The 19,016-nt window shown below is 37.2% G+C and overlaps 1 protein-coding gene across 17 annotated transcripts in view; it reads right to left on the bottom strand.

Annotated features, from left to right (window-relative positions):
* LOC109112221 (unconventional myosin-XVIIIa-like) overlaps nt 1–19,016 on the bottom strand; it is a 90,846-nt gene that overhangs the window by 14,649 nt on the left and 57,181 nt on the right. For all 17 annotated transcript variants that reach the window (XM_042771187.1, XM_042771189.1, XM_042771190.1 and 14 more), the window contains 13 exons: nt 15,496–15,639; nt 14,531–14,620; nt 13,477–13,596; nt 13,014–13,125; nt 10,829–10,956; nt 10,347–10,501; nt 8,548–8,671; nt 8,213–8,413; nt 7,615–7,725; nt 4,606–4,710; nt 3,606–3,752; nt 3,395–3,508; nt 429–545 (listed from right to left, as the gene is read on the bottom strand). In XM_042771187.1, the coding sequence (XP_042627121.1) occupies nt 429–545; nt 3,395–3,508; nt 3,606–3,752; nt 4,606–4,710; nt 7,615–7,725; nt 8,213–8,413; nt 8,548–8,671; nt 10,347–10,501; nt 10,829–10,956; nt 13,014–13,125; nt 13,477–13,596; nt 14,531–14,620; nt 15,496–15,639 (1,668 nt within the window). The remainder of the gene's footprint in view (nt 1–428; nt 546–3,394; nt 3,509–3,605; nt 3,753–4,605; nt 4,711–7,614; nt 7,726–8,212; nt 8,414–8,547; nt 8,672–10,346; nt 10,502–10,828; nt 10,957–13,013; nt 13,126–13,476; nt 13,597–14,530; nt 14,621–15,495; nt 15,640–19,016) is intronic.

Here is a 19,016-nt window from a genome sequence, read left to right as displayed (position 1 = left end):
CTTGCTATTCAATAGCACTTTGCTTGCTGTGAATGCTGGAACATGTTAAATATGGGTTCCACAATAGGCACACACTGCTTTGTGAAACATGTCTCAAAAATATAATTCTATATAATCCACAGATTCAAAATAAATATTTTACATATCAGAATTATAATGATATATATTATATTATATTATAATTATATATCATGTATATTCATTATCAATAAATCTGTTATTTTAAAAAGTTATATATAATAATTTTGATACGTTAATTAAATGTTATTTTAAAAATGATGTATAATTCATTAAATAACACTTTGCTCATATTGAACTTTTATAATACAAAAAAAACATAAATGTACATACACATCTACTCTGTGTGTGATGATGAGAGAGAGGCTCTGTATAGCGATCTGACAGGCATGAGTGCCGAAAAGAGTTACCTGGGCAACGGCAGCTTTGTGTTTCTTCATGAGTTCGTTCAAGTCCTCCTGATCCTCCTCCATGCGAGACTGCAGGTCATTCTTCTCCCTCTGCAAACGACTCAGCTGCTCTTCAAGCTGCATGAAAATCAAACAAAAGCATAAGACAAACATAAATATGACTGCAAATTGAAATTAAAAAATGTCTAAGAAATGGAAAACAACCACTCTGACTGAGATGCTCAGCATTCTGGCAATGATAAATTACATGTTCTAGTTGACATGGCATTCACAACTCATTTTACTTTCATATTACAACGCACTATAAAAAAAAAAGTAGGACATATCTTGAATTTATGCATCAGGAACTGATTGGGTCCCTGAACATGTTATAGCTATTTTTATTGATACAGACAGCAGCGAATAGACAACGGACTTAACACATTCAGACTCAAACCTCTGCCCTCTGCAGATCAGGAACACACGCAGCTAACCTCTCCGGCATCAGCGCTCATTTTTATTTTCAAACTGAAACCCAGCTCCTTTTAATTCCTTAAAGAGATAATTTTCCTGTCACACCGTCACTAAACAGTAGCTGCTTGCATTGTATAAATCCCTGAGAACACAGCACCTTCTGCCAAATTAGAGATGAACACTTCCCTGCCTGCTCTGTCAAACAGCATCACAGGTCTAATTCCATTCAATAATAATTACCTTAATACAGCCAGCTAATCTCTGAGGAGTAACTTTCAAATTTATTAGTAAAAGCGAAAAAGTGTAGACACCTCACACATTACTTATGAATTAGTGAGCAGAAAAGCAGGAAATGACATTATTTTGTAAAAACATCCTCATGAAGACAGCTTGCATTTTATTTCACTCATTCCCTCTCTTTCGCAAATCAATACAAATTAATTAAAATGAAAGGGGTGATAATCTACACTTTTTTTTTTTTTTTTTTTTTTTTTTTTTTAGCATTTTACTTGTTTCCCTGATATGCACCAACATGTCACCATTTTCACCCTCTCTGATCCAAAACAGACTCCTTTATCTCACAAAATGTGACAATTACCTTACCTTTATTCTATGCAGCAAGCACACATTAAATTGACTAGAAGTGACTGTAAATAAATTATAATATTATTTATAATATGTGACCATGGACCACAAAACCAGTCTTAAGTCGCTGGGGTATATTTTTAGCAATAGCCAAAAAAAAAAACATTTTTATGGGTCAAAATTATCGATTTTTCTTTTATGCCAAAATCATTTGGATATTAAGTATAGATCATGTTCCATGAAGATATTTTGTTAATTTCCTACCGTAAATATATCAAAACTTAATTTTTGATTAGTAATATGCATTGCTAATAATTCATTTGGACAACTTTAAGGACGATTTTCTCAATATTTAGATTTTTTTGCACCCTCAGATTCCAGATTTTCAAATAGTAGTATCTCGGCCAAATACTGTCCGATCATAACAAACCATGCATCAATGGAAAGCTTATTTATTCATTATTAAATTTCAAAAAACTAAAACTTAAGACTGTGTTTATGGTCCAGGGTCACATATAACAAAATATTTATTTTTATTTCAAATAAATGCTGTTTTTTTTTTTTAACTATATATTCAACAAAGATTTCTGGAAAACAATGTATCATGGTTACCACAAATATATTACGCAGCACAACTATTTTCAACATTGATTTAAACTGTAACAATATTTGACAGTATTACTGTTTCTACTGTAAATACAGATTTGTTGAGCATTAGATTTCAAAAACAAAATCTAATCAATCCCAAACTTCCGAACAGTAAAAAACAGAATAAATTAGATTTTATAATATATTCAAATAGAAAAGAGCCGTTTTAAACTGTAATAATATTTCACAATATCACGGTTTTAATCAAATAAATGCAGTATTGGTAAGCATAAGATACTTTAAAAAATATATAATAATAATAATTAAATCTTACCGACCCCCAACTTCTGAATAGTAGTGTAAATATTTGTGGTCATATGATGGTGTGCTTTTTGTTATGATATCAATATTATGATGATTTCTCAATAACCCATTTTTCAAATATTCATAAATGATATAAATGCTCTGGCTTTGCAGGAGTATGTCTACATAGTAATGAAAATCTAGTTTTACATTCATTTTTAGCACAAGGTACTGATAAAAGATACTCCCTATTTTCTGTACAGTTCCATTTCAACTCTGTCTGGCAGGTGTATTGTATCAAACCTATGCTTCACCTTCAAATCCTCTAGTGGAAATCCATGAGCTCCGGGGGAGGGGAGGGGAGGGGTGACAGACAAACCTGAAGCTAATCAGACAGTGATCATGACCAGACCATTTATCACAGCCTTGCTAATCAATATGACAATATTTAGAAGAGAGACAAGTTTAGCAAAACCCACAAAAACACTCTGCACCAAAACAACGCTTGAGTGTGGCTGCAGCTTTATAGAAAATTAAAATGTTCACTGCACCCTTCTGTCAGAGTGTCTCTTGCTCCAGAGAGCTGAGCAAATATGACAGGCGGCGACGAGACCAAAAAAAAAAAGAAAAAGAAAACAATATGGAGGCAGCGTCAGGGGAACAGCATCTGCAGAATTTGGCTGCATCCTTCTCTCCTGATATCACTTTATAATACGCTACAGTGAGGACACAATTACACAATTTTCTCCATGTGGAAATAATACTGAATCAATGAACGAATTATTAAAGTGTAATGTATTTCACGCTGATACATCCTGTTGAAATTAGAGACGACATTAGAAATGTGCTATTATGGGTGGAAATCATTTCCCTGCGGTAAGTAATTGAAATGACATCCTGGCTCCCACCTATGGTGGATGAAGACAGAAGACAGGTGGTGTACTTTGTCTGTGTGTGTGATGATCTTGCTCTGACTCTAAGGTAAAAGAAGTAAAAACAATTCAGTTTGGTTCTTTTTCAAAGACTGACAGACTTACCGTCTGCTTGGATTTAGATATGTCATCCATTTGGACATGGAGGTCTTCGATCTCCACTTCCATTGACTTTCGGGCTTTGACTGAAGCAGCACAAGTGAACTCTGACTCCTCAAGCTGTGAAGAGCACACACACATAAGTAAAATGTATGTTTGGACTGGATGTCGTATATGATGTGTTAACTACAGAGCCCAGGAGAGCTGAGAAACAGACCTGGTTCTTGAGCTGAGCGATCTCTCTCTTGCTGGGAGCGTTGTTCTTCAGGTGATCCAGCATGAGCTGGGCATCAGCCAGCAAGGCCTTTGTGCGCTTAAGGTCTTTTCTCAGACGCTTTTCTGTCTCCACATCTCTGTGGCTCACCTGAAAACACCAAAGAGATTTTACATACCGGTTCTATATAAATATACCCTTTAAATCCTGTACGCACTCAAGCAAAGACCTTTATTTACATGATTTGCTCAACTAGTGCTAAAGCAGAAGTTCAGGGATGATTTGGATTTACCCCAAAAAGTGTGAAATGAGTCATTAGCATTTTTGATCTGTGATTTACAGAAAGATGTTACATTTTAAATGTATATACAAGCACTGTTTATAAAACTGGGGTTTGTAAGATCTTTTTAAAATAGTTTTGAAAGAAGACTCTTATGCTTAACCAGGGCTGCATTTATTTATTTAAAAATACAGTAAAAACAGGAAAATTGTAAAATATTATTACAATTTTAAAATGTAATTTATTCCTGTGAGGGCAAAGCTGAATTATCAGCACCCATAACTCCAGTTTTTAGTGTCACATGAACCTTCATAGATCATCTAATCATCTAATATACATGTTAAATTAGATTCTTTCTATTCTTATAAACAAAGTTTTAAGTAATTAAGTATTTGTCTGAAATAGAAATCTTTTATAACATTATAAATGTCTTTACTGTCACTTTTGATCAATTTAATGCACCCTTGTTGAATAAAAGCATTATACAAAAAAAAAAAAAAAACATACTGACCACAAACTTTTGAATGGCTAAAAGGAGTACATGCGTACATAACTAAAAGCTACAAACATTTTATTTCAGGTCTGTAAACAGTCTGTCAAAAATAAACTAATACATAAATAAAATACAATAAAATTAGAAAATTCACTTAAGTGATATGCAATATTGCTTAACTACCATATTTCAAACCTTGATATGGTACTGTATATATAGTAAGTAAGTACCTGGTCTTGAGCGCTCATCAGCTTGGCTTCCAGGTCTCTCCTCTCACGCAAGACCTTCTGCTTCTCTTCATACTCCTCCTCCAGCTGCACCTCCATTTGCTTGAGCTGCTCACACACATGCAAAATAACAGAACATCACAGAGCGCTTTGTAAAGTAGGTTTGCCCTGAAGAGTAAATCTAGACATATAAACAGATTCCCTAAAAGTGTCTTCAGATGCTTCTGAGCACCTTCAAGTGTCAATCAATGGACTCGGTTGTGAGAAAGAAGGGTAATTATGGGATGCACTGTGCTGGCAGCTTGACTGGTTAAGTGGAGAGGAGGGAAAGGTGAACTATACATGAGGAAAATAAAATAGCAGCCCCATGAATTATACATCAAAACAAAACTCAATGAGTTCAGCTTATCTGCACCTCCGCGGCAAAGACACTCCACAAATGTGAAAGGCGCTATCTGCAACAAGAGCTGCGCTGAACAATGCAGAATGAAAATTCATATTCAACACAAGGGCTAATACGTCTTGTTTATTTATGTTGTACAGAAGTTGAAACGAGCTCTGCATAAGAACTGAACATTAGCAATTAAAATGTTATAAACTGAACACTCTTGAACATCTGAAACCAGTTGTAAAGTATTCTGAGCATGTTTATGTGGTGTTAGCTGGTGACTTGAACGTGTATGGGAGCTCTAAAGGGCTATTATAAAAAAAAAATGTAATCATAATTTTGACATAACAGATGTTTTCCTGAGATATTGACTTATTTTTGCAGTGATATAAATAAATCTAGAGCAACCTTTCATCTTTATCTTGACAAAACTTGTTATTAAAAGAAAATAATAATAATAATAATAATAATAAGGTTTTGGTTAATATAATAACTCATTATTTTACAGTGCAGTACAGGGCTTGCAAAACTTTGGGCATTTACTGTTGAACCATTGATGTGACATGGACTATTTTAACAATGTCCTTACTACCTTTCTGGGCCTTGAACATGTCAATTGCAATGCTGACTATGCCGGGTCAGGAAGCTCTCGGATTTCATCAAAAATATTTATTGAAATCGAAGCTAGTGATTTTGCGATTTACTGAAAATTAATATCTAGTAACAATAACATTAATTAGTATAATTAATTAATAAATGAATAATAATAATAATAACAATAATAATATATAAATAGCTCCACAAAATTCAGCATTTGCATAGTGAAGACTGAAATGTAAAGTCAAATAACATATACATTCACATACAATAGTATATACATTCTCTCTCTCTCACACACACACACACACACTTACACACACAGTGGGGAAAATATTTATTTGATCCCCTGCTGATTTTATAAGTTTGTCCACTTTTTTGGTTTTTTATTTTTGTGGTCGGTTTATTTTGGTGTGTAGTTTTTTTATTTTAGGTTTATTTTAAAGGATAGAGAAAGTTATATAAAGGTTAGAAATTGATTTGCATTTCAGTGAGTGAAATAAGTATTTGATCCCCAAGCAAAACATGACTTGGCACTTGGTGCAGAAACCCTTGTTGGCAAGCACAGAGGTAGACGTTTTTTTGTAGTTGGTCACCAGGTTTGCACACATCTTAGGAGGGATTTTGATCCACTCCTCTTTACATATCTTCTCTAAATCCTTAAAGTTTCTTGGCTGTTGTTTGGCAACTCAAAGTTTCCGCTCCCTTCAGCTCACTCTGTGACCTTAATGTGCTTCTTGTGTTCTGGCTGAGGGAAGGAGGTTCTCATCCAAGATTTTACATTACATGGCTCCATCCATTTGCCCCACAATGCGGAATTCGTTCTGTACCCTTAGCAAAAAGACAGCCCCAAAGCATAATATTTCCACCTCCATGCTTGACTGTAGGGATGGTGTTCTTGGGGTCATGGTCAGCATTTTTCTCCTTCCAAACACAGCAAGTCGAGTTAATGGCAAAGAGCTCAATTTTAGTCTCATATGACCACAGTACTTTCTCCCAAGCCTTCTCTGAATCATTTAGACGTTCACTGGCAAACTTTAAATGAGCCTGTATATGTGTCTTCTTGAGCAGGGGGGACCTTTTGGGTGCTGCAGGATTTCAGTCCATTGTGGCGTAGTGTGTTACCAATGTTATGCTTGGTGACTGTGGTCTCAACTGCCTTAAGATCATTAACAAGCTCCTCCCGTGTAGTTCTGGGCTGATCCCTCACCTTTCACATGATCATCCTTACCCCATGAGGTGAGATCTTGCACAGAGCTCCAGACCGAGGCCAATTGATGGTTATTTTGTATTTCTTCCATTTCCAAATAATCACACCAGCAGTTGTCTCCTTCTCACCAAGCTTCTTGCTGATGGTCTTGTAGCCCATTCAAGCCTTGTGCAGATCTACAATCTTGTCTCTGACATCTTTTGACAGCTCTTTGGTCTTGTCCATGGTGGTGGGAGAGTTTGGAATGGAAGATACAGATTGTGTGGACAGGTGTCTTATACACCTAACGAGCTGACATTAGGAGCAGCTTCTTAAAGTGACAGGACTAATCTGTGTTCCACATGGACACATAACTGTATGGGAGCCAGAATTCTTGCTGGTTGGTAAGTGATCAAATACTTCTTTCACTCACTGAAATGCAAATCAATCTCTAACCTTTATTTAATGTGTCTTTTTCTGGATTTTTTGGTTGGTATTCTGTCTCTATCCTTTAAAATAAACTTACCATAAAAATTACAGACCCTTCATTTCTTTGTAAGTGGGCAAACTTACAAAATCACCAGGGGATCAAATAAATATTTTCCCCACTGTGTGTTTTTATATATATATTTATATTTATATATTATATATATATATATATATATATATATATATATATATATATATATATATATATATATATATATATATATATATATATATATATATATATATATACACACACACACAATATTTCATACAATGAAGCTAACATGCCAAAGGTCGTAATAATTATTAGCAGTTATTGTTGTATAACAGTTAGTAGACTGTATCATACCTTCTTGCTGCAGGACTGTCTGATCTCCTCCACCTCGTCATCTTTGCTCTCTATCTCTTTCGAATGCGTCTGTCTCAGTCTCTCCATCTCCATCTCCAGACGGAGCTTGGCCTGCAGGTCACAACATCAACAGCTCAGTGAATACAAATCCACACCTTCTGCATGCATGCATGCACTGGAATCCACTGGAACAGGCGCTATGTGCATACAGATGCATATGCAAAATATCCCTGTCACACAGGCCAATAAAATGCTTTGTAATTATTATTATTATTATAATAATGTATGCAGACTGTGGGTATTGACTGTTTCTTCATACAGACACATCAATTGAATTTACATGAATTAGCATATTATGCATGGCAGGTGAAAATTGCATGCATGGAGAAAGTGCATCATTCCAAGAAATAATACATTAAACATCATGCAGCTCAATGCAATGTATATCCTTATTCTTAGGACATGATGTCATGAGTGTATGGCTGGTTTGAGTGTGGTGTGTTTGTGCACAGGTTTACTTAGACAAAATTGTTGCAAAAGTTAGTGAAAATTAATAAAGTTCCCATCAAGATTGAAAAATGTGTGAGTGTTTGATTACCTGCTCCAGCATCTGAATGGTTCCAGCCTGCTCATCAAGTTCTTCTTCTTGATCTTTGACCTTTGCCTCAAGATCACGAATCTGCTTTTTAACCTTGGCCAATGACGCCTCATCCTTTGACTCCTGTGAGTTCAGATCTTGAAGCTCAGCCTCCATTTGCTCGAGCTTCAGATTGACAGCACATATCTCCAGATCCTTATCCTGAGAGAGCAGAGAAAAACTCATTTAGCACAACTCAGTCTGGACTCAGCACACACAGACACGGATACGTCACAGCGGGAAAGGTATGTGAGTGAGAGACAACAAAGAAGCATGATATAAGAGAGGTTGCTGACCTCCAGTTGTTGTCTAAGGCTGAACACTTCCCCGGTCAGCATGTCTTTCTCTCTACTCAGTTTCTCTCGCTGACTCTTCTCTCTCTGCACCTCCTCTTGAGCCTGAGTCTGCTCAGAGTCAAACCTGCAGACATTGCATCCACACAAAAAACACACCATCAACAAGCTTAATCTCAAAAAAGACACTTTCCAGAGGATTTACTCTCTGTGCTCCTGAGGTGGAACGAGCTGCCATGATGCACTTGATCTGCTGAGACCATCACAAATGATTCCACAAGCACTAAACTTCAACCAGATTGTTGGTAGGTAAACAGTTTCGGTTACCACTGATTTCCACTCTTTGGACTAAACACACCAAGATATTATTCAAAATATCTTCTTGACAATGTTTCACCAAAGAAAGTAAGCCACACAGTGTTAGAATTTTCATTTTAGGGTGAACTATCCCTTTAAAATCAGCCAAGCTGACACTTACAAATTTTTGAGACAATATTAATGGATAATTAGTTTTCACTGTTTTCATTTTTTTTTTCAGGGAATAAAGCAAATATTGTTTAAAAAAGAAATTTAATAAAAAAAAAAAAAAAATGAAATTTGACAATATAAATAAATCTGCCTCCATGCTCTTTAGATATCACTATTTGTCATTGAAAAACCTATACAAGTTGACCACTAGTCAAAATAAATACAATAAGTAAAGCAAATTTCTAATTCTTGAATCACTTATCACTCTAATCACTATAATCAATGCACAAGTTTAATGTGTCTGAAATATAAAAGTTAGTAGCACTTTAGTATAGCGACCAATTAACTATTTGCTTTTTAGCATGCCTATTATTAACATATTGCCAGTTTATTAGTACTTATAAAGCACATATTCTACATGACCATATTCTAATCCCTAATCCTAAATTTAACAACTACCTTACTAACTATTGATAAGCACCAAATTAGGAGTTTCTTGAAGCAAAAGTCATAGTTAATGGTTTGTTAATAGCAAGAATTGGACCTCAAAATAAAGTGACCAAAAATAAATAACATGATACAAAACAACAACAACAAAATAACATACCTGCTCTTCCTAAAATAGCCAAGCATAGCAGTGTTGAGAATCTAAAACTCATCTAAGCTTTACAGTATTGTGTGTGACGTGTGTGTCAGGAGGGGCATTAGGGAAAAGTGTTCTGATTGGGTTAACTTGTAAGTGGGCAACAATGAGCGAAGAGGGGGGAGTCGTGACGCTTTGGGGCAAATCAATTCGTTCTTTTCCTTTTTTCCTATTTTTCTCTCTCGTTCTCCACCCCCTTCTCTCCAAGGCCCTGTTATGATCCCGTAAATGAGTCTTATGCAACTCTTCGTGTTAATCCAAGCCCCACAGAGAGATGAAGGGCTGCTCTCCTTGCCCTCCCCCCATCTCTCCTACTGGCTAAATCTGCCGTCACACTGAGCCTCAGGCCGATCATTATATTTAGAGTGGACTTTCTCACATCCCCTCCGCATTGACAGGCACAGCCTCCGCCTGTTTACTCAAGAGTCTAAAGAGGCTTAGCTGCAGCACCTTTACACATTAACCACGTCACTCTGCTTACAGCCTTCTGCTCTGAGTAATGATAGTCTTACAGATTTCATTTTCAGGTGCTTGTTACTGAGGCCCTGGTGGGCTGCTCTTAAGGCTCTGATGTCACTTTGGGTACAGAAAAGAGACATATGAGCACCAAATATCATGCTGCACCATGAGGTGCTCTGTAACAGGTGTAATAATCCAATTCCTTAGTAAATCTTTATCTGGTCTGACTCACTTGCGCTGTTTCTTCTCTAGGTCGTGGTTGCGGCTCTGCTGCCCCTCCAGGTGCAGTTTGGTATCCTGCAGCTCGGCTGTCAGTCTCTGGCATTTCTTCTTCAGCTGCTGCGCCACGCGCTGCACCTCTTCATTATCCGCCTGCAGGTCTGTCAGCTAAACACACAGATTCTCAGTGGAGTCTGTACAGGTGGATATTTCCATCCAGTGTGTGTCTTTCTAGATATATGAGTTTCAGCGAATACATTCAAGTTTAAAACTGTATATGCTGTTGTGTTGGACCACAATGACAATACGAGTCAAGTCTGAGGCTTTATTAAAGCCAATACTGATTTCCAGAAAAAAGAAAAAAAACATAAATAAATAAAAAATAAATATACGATGCATTCCTAGTCTACAGACTTGTAGGTGCTGGAAAAATGACCAGAGCTGTTAGTGTTTGAGTGTGTAACAGTGTTATTTTTGTGTCTAAGACATCCTTACCTTTCTCTCCAGCTGCCTCTTGTTTTGCTGCTCCACCTCCAGTTTGTCATCAAACTCTTGCTGGAGTCTCTTCTTGGTAAACTCAATCTCTCTGATGGCTCTCTCATACTTGAGCCTCCATTCTCCTCCTGAAAACACAATTCATTGCAAGATGGACTTGTGTGTTTACTCAAATGCAAAAGGCTGTTATTTAATTAAATAAATATGTCAGTGCTTCAAAGTGAAGTGGTGGCACTCTGTTTTGTCTGCTGCACATAGTCCAAGTACTCAACAGGTTCAGTGCACTTGAAGTTCGTGGTGCAATTTGAGATGTCTGATATCTATCATAAAGCAGTTACATCGTATTATTTGGCATCATAACAGCAATATGATTTTCGAGATGAAACACTGTCGGCCAGATTGTCTGCGGTCATTCCCTAAAGAGATCCGAGGTTTAAAGTATGGACCTCTGCCAAGGTAATTTCACTACAATCCTTTTGATTATGGCTCACACAAAATCCCATTCAGCGAATTTGACAGATATCTAACAAACTGGGAAAAACATGCACATACACACAATAAATCAAAGCAGGAAAATAAAGTGCTCTGAAACATAGACATTTAGCGATGGCATGCAGAGTGGAGCCAATCCACGTCACCATTAGAGAACGTAATTGCTGGAAAGTGGAATAAATCAAATGTTCGTGGATTAGCATTGAGCCTTAGAGATAAGCTGTGTGACACAGAGGTGAGAACAAGCAGTCTCCAGTCTGACACATGCATTAAAATGAGCTCGGTTCATGACAGCAGTGATTCTAAGAAGAACACTACTGAGTATGATCACGGTCAGGCTTTCACAGAGAACACGCTGCCCTCCAAAAGGAGAAGAAATATGAGGGACAGAGAAAGAAGTAAGAGTAAGAGTGTATGTTGAGGGGAGAATGAGAAACCTTGAGAAAATCAGGCCACTTTCCAGGGTGTAAAATATGGCCTAAAGTAATTATTCCCCTTTTTTATCAAGTTTATAGTGAAAGGAAGTCCTTAACATTCAGGAAATACTGAAGAGGATCAAGGTACACCATAAACTAAAAAGAACCAGAACATTCAATTTTCTTTCTTTTTTTTTTTTTTTAAATGACATTTGTAATTGGTTCAACCCTTTTCCCAAAGAAATTCACTTGAAAATAAATAAATTTTAAAACCCTGATTAACATCACTGATATTTTCTATTTGTAAACAAACTGACTGATTCATTTATTTAAATAAATGTGCCAGAATTGGTAACAGGGTTGCAAATTGAAGATATCACTAATCAGGTCCTTGCTAGTTTGGTGCTAAATATTGGTTTGTGGTATTTACTAAAATTTAAGAAAAATATTCATTAAAATATAATAACTGGTAAAGAGGTTGAATGGTTAAGCTTGATGAATGCAGTCAGCACTGTAATATTTGTAAATTTACTTGTCTTGACATGATGTAGAAAGGGTCTAGTTATCTATTGGGGCAATACAATTAGGGGGAAAAAATTTCACAAAATCAAAATGAACAAGGCTGCAATCAAAATGCGCAACAAAGTATTACTTATAAGCTTTATATTTAGCAATAGATTGATGATAAATGAATTCAATTGTTAGATACAGTCAACAAGGTAATAATCTCTGAGGTGGGCCCATAAATAATGATCTGATGTGTTTAAAAGTTACTTTTCATGCTAGGTAGATCAAGTTTAAATATCTAACAGCTCTCAAAACAAAAACGAAAAAGAGAGAGACAAAATTTTCCCTCTTCATGGAAAGTTCCAGAAACACAAATATAAAGGAATGAAAAAGAGTGAGAGAGACAGGGAGACAGGGAGAGAGAGAGAACGCGGATGTTTGTTGTTTTCAGTGCCCCCAGGCATTTCCATATAAACATCTTAATGAGGAGCAGCAGCTCTGATGCTACAGATTATTTTCTCATTTGTCTAGAGGTGCCACGCTGAAATGCTCAGCACACCTTAAGCTCTCCTCCTCACCAGAGAGTCATGGGCCGCCACACTCATGGAAATCCTCCCAGATAACCCTTCAATTCTGCTAAAATGATTCAGGAGGGCTCTGATCATTTTTGTTCAAAGCTCAGCCATCATGAGGGAAATCCCTTCACTGAGACCCCATTATACATTCGATTCCAAACTTGCTCTGTCCAGGAAGTGACATCACAAACTCACCTGTGTCATCGTCATCCATTTCCCCGTTGAGCTCTGATGCGCGTATGAGTCGTGCCTCCATCACCTCCATCTCCATAGACTCCATCTGCTTCTTCATGGTGTCAAACTTGGCCTGACATACAAACACGCACACACACAGACGCAGAGCACATCAGCTTTCTGTTCTGCAGGGAAATACTCAGACCATCTGCTCACACAGGCAACCTTGAGTCTAAGAGACACATAAACACACACCCACCAGGCATTCAGAGACAAACACCTGCAGTCTCTTGCTCACACACACTACATCTTTCACACTGATATTTAATATGAGACGACACAATCTGTATACGGCTCTCACTCTGCTGCATGAACTGCACTGTCTGTGCATTGTCAGAAAACATCTATTTCAGGCATGAGGAGATTTCCTCAGAATACCATTAAGTCAAAACTCTGTTTCTGTTCTGAAGTGTGTGTGTGGTACCTGCAGATCCTTCATGTCTTTCTCTAGCCTCAGTCTCTCCGAGGTCTCGGACTCCAGAAGTTGCGAGGCAGATTCGCCCGTGTTGCGCTCATCTGCAAGCTCTGATGACAGTTCTGTGATCTGAAACACACAAGTGTGCGTCCACTAGATGTGTCACACATGCTCTCTGCAAACTTTAGAGTAGTGGATGAGCTCATCTCACACACATATGCTGCACTTCACATCTGTATTATCACACGCAGATGATGGATTTTTTTGTAATGTGGTGAGATGCTGATGATGTGAGGTCTGGGTGTCTGTGACAGTGTGTGGTGGTGTGATTTTGTATTATTATTTTGATGGAATACTAGTATATGTATCATAATAACTTTATATTCGAATGTTATTATGGATGCCTTATATTGGACATATAAATGTACGTATGTATTATACTTAAAGTGTCATTTTATTCTTTAAGACCCATCTCTGTTCATATTTTATTAACAACAATATTCAGAAGGAATATTTCTTGAATAACTGATTTCATGGTATTGTTTTATTTGTTAATATTTATATTAATATGTACCTTTTTAAATAAAAAGAGTTATGTTAATTAGTATAGCTCCTTTCATTTTTGCTGCTAACCGGAATTATTTATTTAATGTAACTGATTTAATTTGTTGATATTTATATTAATATGTAACTTCATAAATAAAATTAATTACTTGGTGTAACCCCATTCATTTTTGCTGTTATCACAAATTCCTTATCTGGAATCATGAAATTCGATTGCCATTGGTATTGGGTGTTTTACGGTGTGTGTGTGTGTGTGTGTGTGTGTTCACTATTCACTACTGTGTGTGTGCACTTGGATTGGTTAAATGCAGAGCACAAATTCCGAGTATGGGACACCATACTTTGCTACATGTCAAGTCACTTTCACTAACTGAAATTTAGGCATGTGATAAACTTGTTAAAACAATTGAGTTTCTTTAAATCGAATTTGAATTGAATCTGAACTGAATTTGAAGTCAATCTAAATTTTATTTGAAGTGAATTGAATTTCAGCACTAACCTTGCTTTCCAGTCGGTCAGTATTGAGTCTTAACTCATTCCTCTCCTTCTCTACTTTTTCCAGCTTCAACTTGAATTGCTGAATTTCCTCCTAAAGACAGACAATCAGAGGAACACAATAAGACAGCCAGAAAGATAGGATGACAAGAAATTCAGCTGATATGAAGAGAAATGACCACAGACATTCAGACACTGAGACACTATGACATCCACTATATTTAGCGAAGTATAGAGATAGACAGGTGAGATAAATTAGAAACTGTAACAGAATGACAGACTGTCAGGTGGAAAGTCTGTCCTGTTCAGTCTCTGCAAGTCTGCTACCGCAAACCTCCTCCCACTTTCTTAAAGTTTTCTTTTGCTAACTTGAGAAAACTGCAGGCTACAGCCAATCGGTTACAGCTCCGAAGGCTGTTTGTGCAGAGGAGATAGTGACTCTGTGTTTGTTTTTTAAAAGCAGGCTGTTTGGAGGCAGTGTCAGCACCCGTCTGTCTCTCGCAGGAGCATGCCTGACTGCATGGCTACACAAGCACTCAGCGGGAAGCGGCCCAGCGGACGAAACCCACACGCACACGCAAGCGCACCCGCTCTATGACATGCTAATGCACTCCCCCGCGGGAAGCAGAGTTGCTTTTGATCCAGCCAGCTACATAGGTAATGTATGCATACACACAACCCTTCCAACTCTCCCCACACACAAACACAAACACACACACAACTCTACAAACACTCGGATTGAGGCGAAGCCGCAGAGACAGTAATCAAAGACATGGGCGCTTTAGGTGTGACTGAGAGCTGCAGCTGAATTTGAGAGGGACCCCCGTGGGGTGGAGAAACCGAGAGGGGCATTAAAAGCCACACAGATGGGCTTTAAATTCAGCTGTACTATTGTCAAAAGGCAAAACCTGTACATGACATGCCTATTTAGAGCATTTGAAGTGGTTAGGGAAGATGATGGGTGCTTACGTCTTTTCCGCGGATCTGTTCCTCTGTAAGCTGTACCTCGATGAGAGGACGGACGGTGGTGAAGAGCTTCCACCACGGCCAGCCTTTCACACCCCGGTTCTTCTTGATGTTTTTCTGGATGCAGCGGATTGCCAAATCCTGGATCTGAAAAACAAAGACATTGTGTTTATGGCTGCATGTTCTTCCTACTGCTGTGCTAGTGCGAAATTGTCAGGTCTTTAGGTCTTGTGTTTGTGAAGTACAAGTAGTTCAAATGAATCAGAGGCCAGATGGACAATAGCAGGCCTGTGTTTGGAGGCCCAGGCCCCCATGGTCAAAGAGCTTCCCTTGGGAGAACTAGCACTGAATGGACCTTTTCAGCTCCAGGACGTCCACAGTATGGTCCAGAATAAGCCTGAGGGCAGGACTACTGACTCCAGGGTTTTCTGAATGTTTACACGCAAGGAACCATCTAGTGAGGCATAGCCTCAAGACCCACCAAAATGTTTTGGAGTGAAATATGAGAAAAAATATTTATTATTTAAAACTAAATTATAGTATTTTAAAAAAGTTATATTATTTTTCAAAAGTTAAAACTTTATTATTTCATATAATAATACTCTCTTAAATGTAAAATCTAGGAAAAAATAATTTAATGTAAAAAAAAAATTAATGAATAAAAAATGAAATTATATTTAATTACTGTATATTTAATTTCATTTAATTTCATTTAATTTAATATTTAGGAAATATTTAAATGTAATATTTAATATATATATATATATTTTACAAAATAAATGAACAAATACTATTTTAAAAATATTTTATTTTATTCATTTATTTATTTTTTACATTTTATTCATTACATTGGGTAGGTCAGCTTATGCAAATCTATAAATGAGAATATATATGACAGAGTCATTTGTTCATAAATTGGACTATGTTGTGTCATTTCATATGCCAACCACACAAATTAATTCAAGTTGAGAACTTTTATTTTTCATATTTCTGACATTGCATGAATACTCAGTCAGTCATCTCACACATCCCAGTGTGCAACCCACTTATTTCCACTCTAGACTCAGTTTGGAAAAACACTGCTCTACTCCATCAAGTGGACGTAAAAATGGCTTACATTCTAACCCTCAGCAAGACACCCATTACTGGTGTTGATCACAAGAAAAATAAATGGAAAACAAACACATTTTCTTCAATGAGGCTGTCAGAAGGCTATACAGAGGAGTGATTCTGGAGTCGTACCAACTGTGTAGAAATGCAGCTCGAAGCAAAAGCCCCAAGCTCCTTTGAGTAATTCAATTAAACTTCAATACTACTTGGCAGCTGATTTAAACCCTGCATAAGATTTACATGCTGCAGGAACAGGGATGATTCAAATAATAGAGGATTATCTGGAAACCCAATTAGACAGGCCCAATTCAGCACATTAACAGGGCCGAGTCTGTGTACGTTGTGTTCGAGCGATGTCTAATTTGTCACAGCGAGAAAGCTTCGGCATAGAACAGAGGCAGCACGTGGCTGACATATGCACCGCAGCTCATTTGCCACAATTTGACCACAACAAATGCCACAAACAGCCATCTAAACAGCTTGTAAGAGACGGCGAAATCAGGAAGAGCTTTCTAATTAACATGGCAGTCTGGAGGAAATGGTGCCTGTGAGCCCTGGGGCCTGGCAGGAGGAACTAAGTGTTACGTAAGAAAGGATGCAACTCCAACAAAATCGGCCACAACCCTTCCAACAGGTGTGTGGTGTGAATTTGAATACGGATCAGCAGGTGGCATTCATCCGTGTGTATGAACACAAGGACATTTGAGCGCGCACACACACACACACACACACACGTGTCTGCTAGGGCACCTGTTCACACTTTGAGCGAAAGCTTGTGTCTTTAGGCAATGAGTTAATTAGACACTCGATTGGCATTCGTGAAATTCCCAGCTCCCTCTAACTGTCATTTCCGCTGAACGTCAAAGAAACTTGGGGAGGAGCCAGCGAGCTTCAAAGAAGCCCACGTGGAGTTGTTCTCCTTTCAGATGCCCCCCACAGAGACAAACAGAAAGGAGGAGAGAGGAAAGACAGAAATATGGAGGCACTACAGGCTTAGAACTCACTCTAAAACTGGAACAGACTTCAAGGTGCTGAGATCCCTCCATTATCGATCTGAGAGACAAATTGATTTTGCATTGTGGCAACTGTGGTTTGCAAGAGGAAGCCTGGTCCCACATGACTGTCTCTCAGGGATCTGCCATAACAATGCAACTCAATGCTTCTTGTCTTGGCATTATTAACATTAATTTTATTTTTTTTATTTTTATTAGTTTTCGGGGTTATTGGGTTTTTTTGATTTTTTTGTGTTTTTTATATAAGTCTCATCAAGACTGCATTTATTTGATAAGAAAATACAGTGAAATATATTTATAATTTAAAATAACTGTTTCCTATTGTAACATATTTAAAAATGTATTCCTATGATGGTAAGGCTTCATTTTTAAGCAGCAATTACTCAAGTCTTGAGTGTCACATGATCCTTCAGAAATCATTCTAATATGCTGATTTGCTGCTCAAGACACATTCTTTTGTTAAACCTTGATGCATTTTTTTAATTATTTGAAAAGTAGAAAGCATTTATTTGAAATATAAATATTTTGTAACATTATTAAAAAATATATCTTACTCCAAAATTTTAAAAGTAGTGCATAAGTAAGACATGTTGATACAGTATTTTAATTAAATAATATAAAGACAAAGTGTCCACTTGTGGCAGGTTGTAGACAAAAACCAATTATTTCACAAACATACCTTTTTTAAACATGGCATAATATAAAATTATGCTTGTGAATATTTATTTTTTGTAAGAGCCTTAAAGTCCTTTAAAAATTATTTTAAAAATCTGACCTCACTAGCTGGAAAATCAAATCCTGTGATTATTTACTTCTCAACAGCACTTATTTGTGTACCTTGACTCCCAGAAATCAGATTAGAATTTTTGTATGTGATATTCATTACATAGTGACTGACAAGTCCATGTGCATCTGAGGATTACAGCCCACGAGGAAACTTTCTACAGCAACAGTCCAGTACAAACCCTTACACTGATTTCTCAGTCTAGCGTGAAGCACAGGTTTCTGACATGTGCTTGACAAAAGATTTCTTTCTAAGGAAATAAATACCTCTGGGGACAGGTTGCTGTGATTCAGAGGCATCCAGACAAAGCTCTTTGTTGGGCCAATAATTTTACAGAAAGCAGAAAATAACAGTGAACCCGCCAGCAAATACAAAGCTGCAGTACTTAGTCAAGAACTTCTTCAAAGAAGTCAAACAAATCTAGAGGTACACAAGACATCTTGTATGGCAACAGCTATAAAGCAGCTTACCTACAAATCAATGTTACAAAAGACGCCTTACAAGGGCCCCTGCTAAACAACAGAGGCAAAAGAACAGGGTCTAAATGAAGAAAACAACCCCTACTAACGTCTACGATACCAACAAGTAACAGCCAACAAGTGCAAACAACCTCATTC

Source organism: Cyprinus carpio, chromosome A15, assembly GCF_018340385.1.
Source record: "Cyprinus carpio isolate SPL01 chromosome A15, ASM1834038v1, whole genome shotgun sequence".
Lineage (NCBI taxonomy): Eukaryota > Metazoa > Chordata > Actinopteri > Cypriniformes > Cyprinidae > Cyprinus > Cyprinus carpio.
The sequence above is the reverse complement of the archived record's forward strand: the minus strand, read 5'-3'. Positions and strand labels throughout refer to the sequence as shown.